Raw genomic sequence first — 748 nt, 5'->3', positions numbered from 1 at the left:
ATTAGGAACGGCAATATGCCCAAGGGGGCGCTCCTACACCACGAGCTCCCGAACAGGCCTGGGTCACTCACTCACCGCTGGTCATCCGTTGAAGTCACACGTTCAAACTAAAACAGCAGCAGTACATGCGAGCTGTGGTGCCCGGGCTAGCCTATGGTCTTCCATGTTTGTGTCTTTTGTTGAACTGCAGTTGATGTGCGAACTGCTGGCTGCACTCGGGCGTCCTCTCGGAGATAATAAGAAGCCCCTGTCGCATTCCTCAAGGAATCGAGGCCATCCGGGGACCAATTCCATTGTGTGCCACCACTTCGTTTGCGCCTTCACTATGAGATGCACGGCAATCAACACTGCCAGCTTGTGCTTCCGCCTGTGGCATCTTGCCCTCCGGGGCATACCCGTCTCCTGCATAGCATATCATAACTCAAGGAACCTTAAGTAATAAGCTTGGCAACGCACTGCCCACCAAATGCGGGAGGGTGAGTTCAAATGGGGATGGAACGCAGCGCGCAGTCTGTGGGCATGCTAGAGCTCCCACTGGACTTACCTTCGGGGGCTACGATAGCTTTGCTGCTTTCTGGACCCTGTACCTCCTGTGGCGGAGGAACAACAGCTTCGGGTGCCCCTTGAACCGGTTCAGCTGCACCTCCTGCTGCTGCTGTATATTCTGGTTCTCGATAACGATCGTTATCGCGGTCTTTAATGATAAGGATCAGCAACAAAAGCGAGAAGAAGAACATCGCTATGGCCA

The 748-nt window shown here is 54.0% G+C and overlaps 1 protein-coding gene across 1 annotated transcript; it reads right to left on the bottom strand.

Annotated features, from left to right (window-relative positions):
• Positions 1–259: 259 nt before the first annotated feature.
• Positions 260–737, bottom strand: EMH_0097880 (uncharacterized protein; the record flags this gene model as incomplete). The annotated part of the gene is made up of 2 exons (XM_013502620.1): positions 260–402; positions 545–737. The coding sequence occupies 2 exons, from the start codon at positions 735–737 to the stop codon at positions 260–262; spliced, it is 336 nt and encodes a 111-aa protein (XP_013358074.1).
• Positions 738–748: the final 11 nt, after the last annotated feature.

The sequence above is a fragment of the Eimeria mitis genome, genomic scaffold (genome assembly GCF_000499745.2).
Source record: "Eimeria mitis Houghton genomic scaffold, Emh_scaff9731, whole genome shotgun sequence".
In the NCBI taxonomy this organism is placed as follows: domain Eukaryota; phylum Apicomplexa; class Conoidasida; order Eucoccidiorida; family Eimeriidae; genus Eimeria; species Eimeria mitis.
The sequence above is the reverse complement of the archived record's forward strand: the minus strand, read 5'-3'. Positions and strand labels throughout refer to the sequence as shown.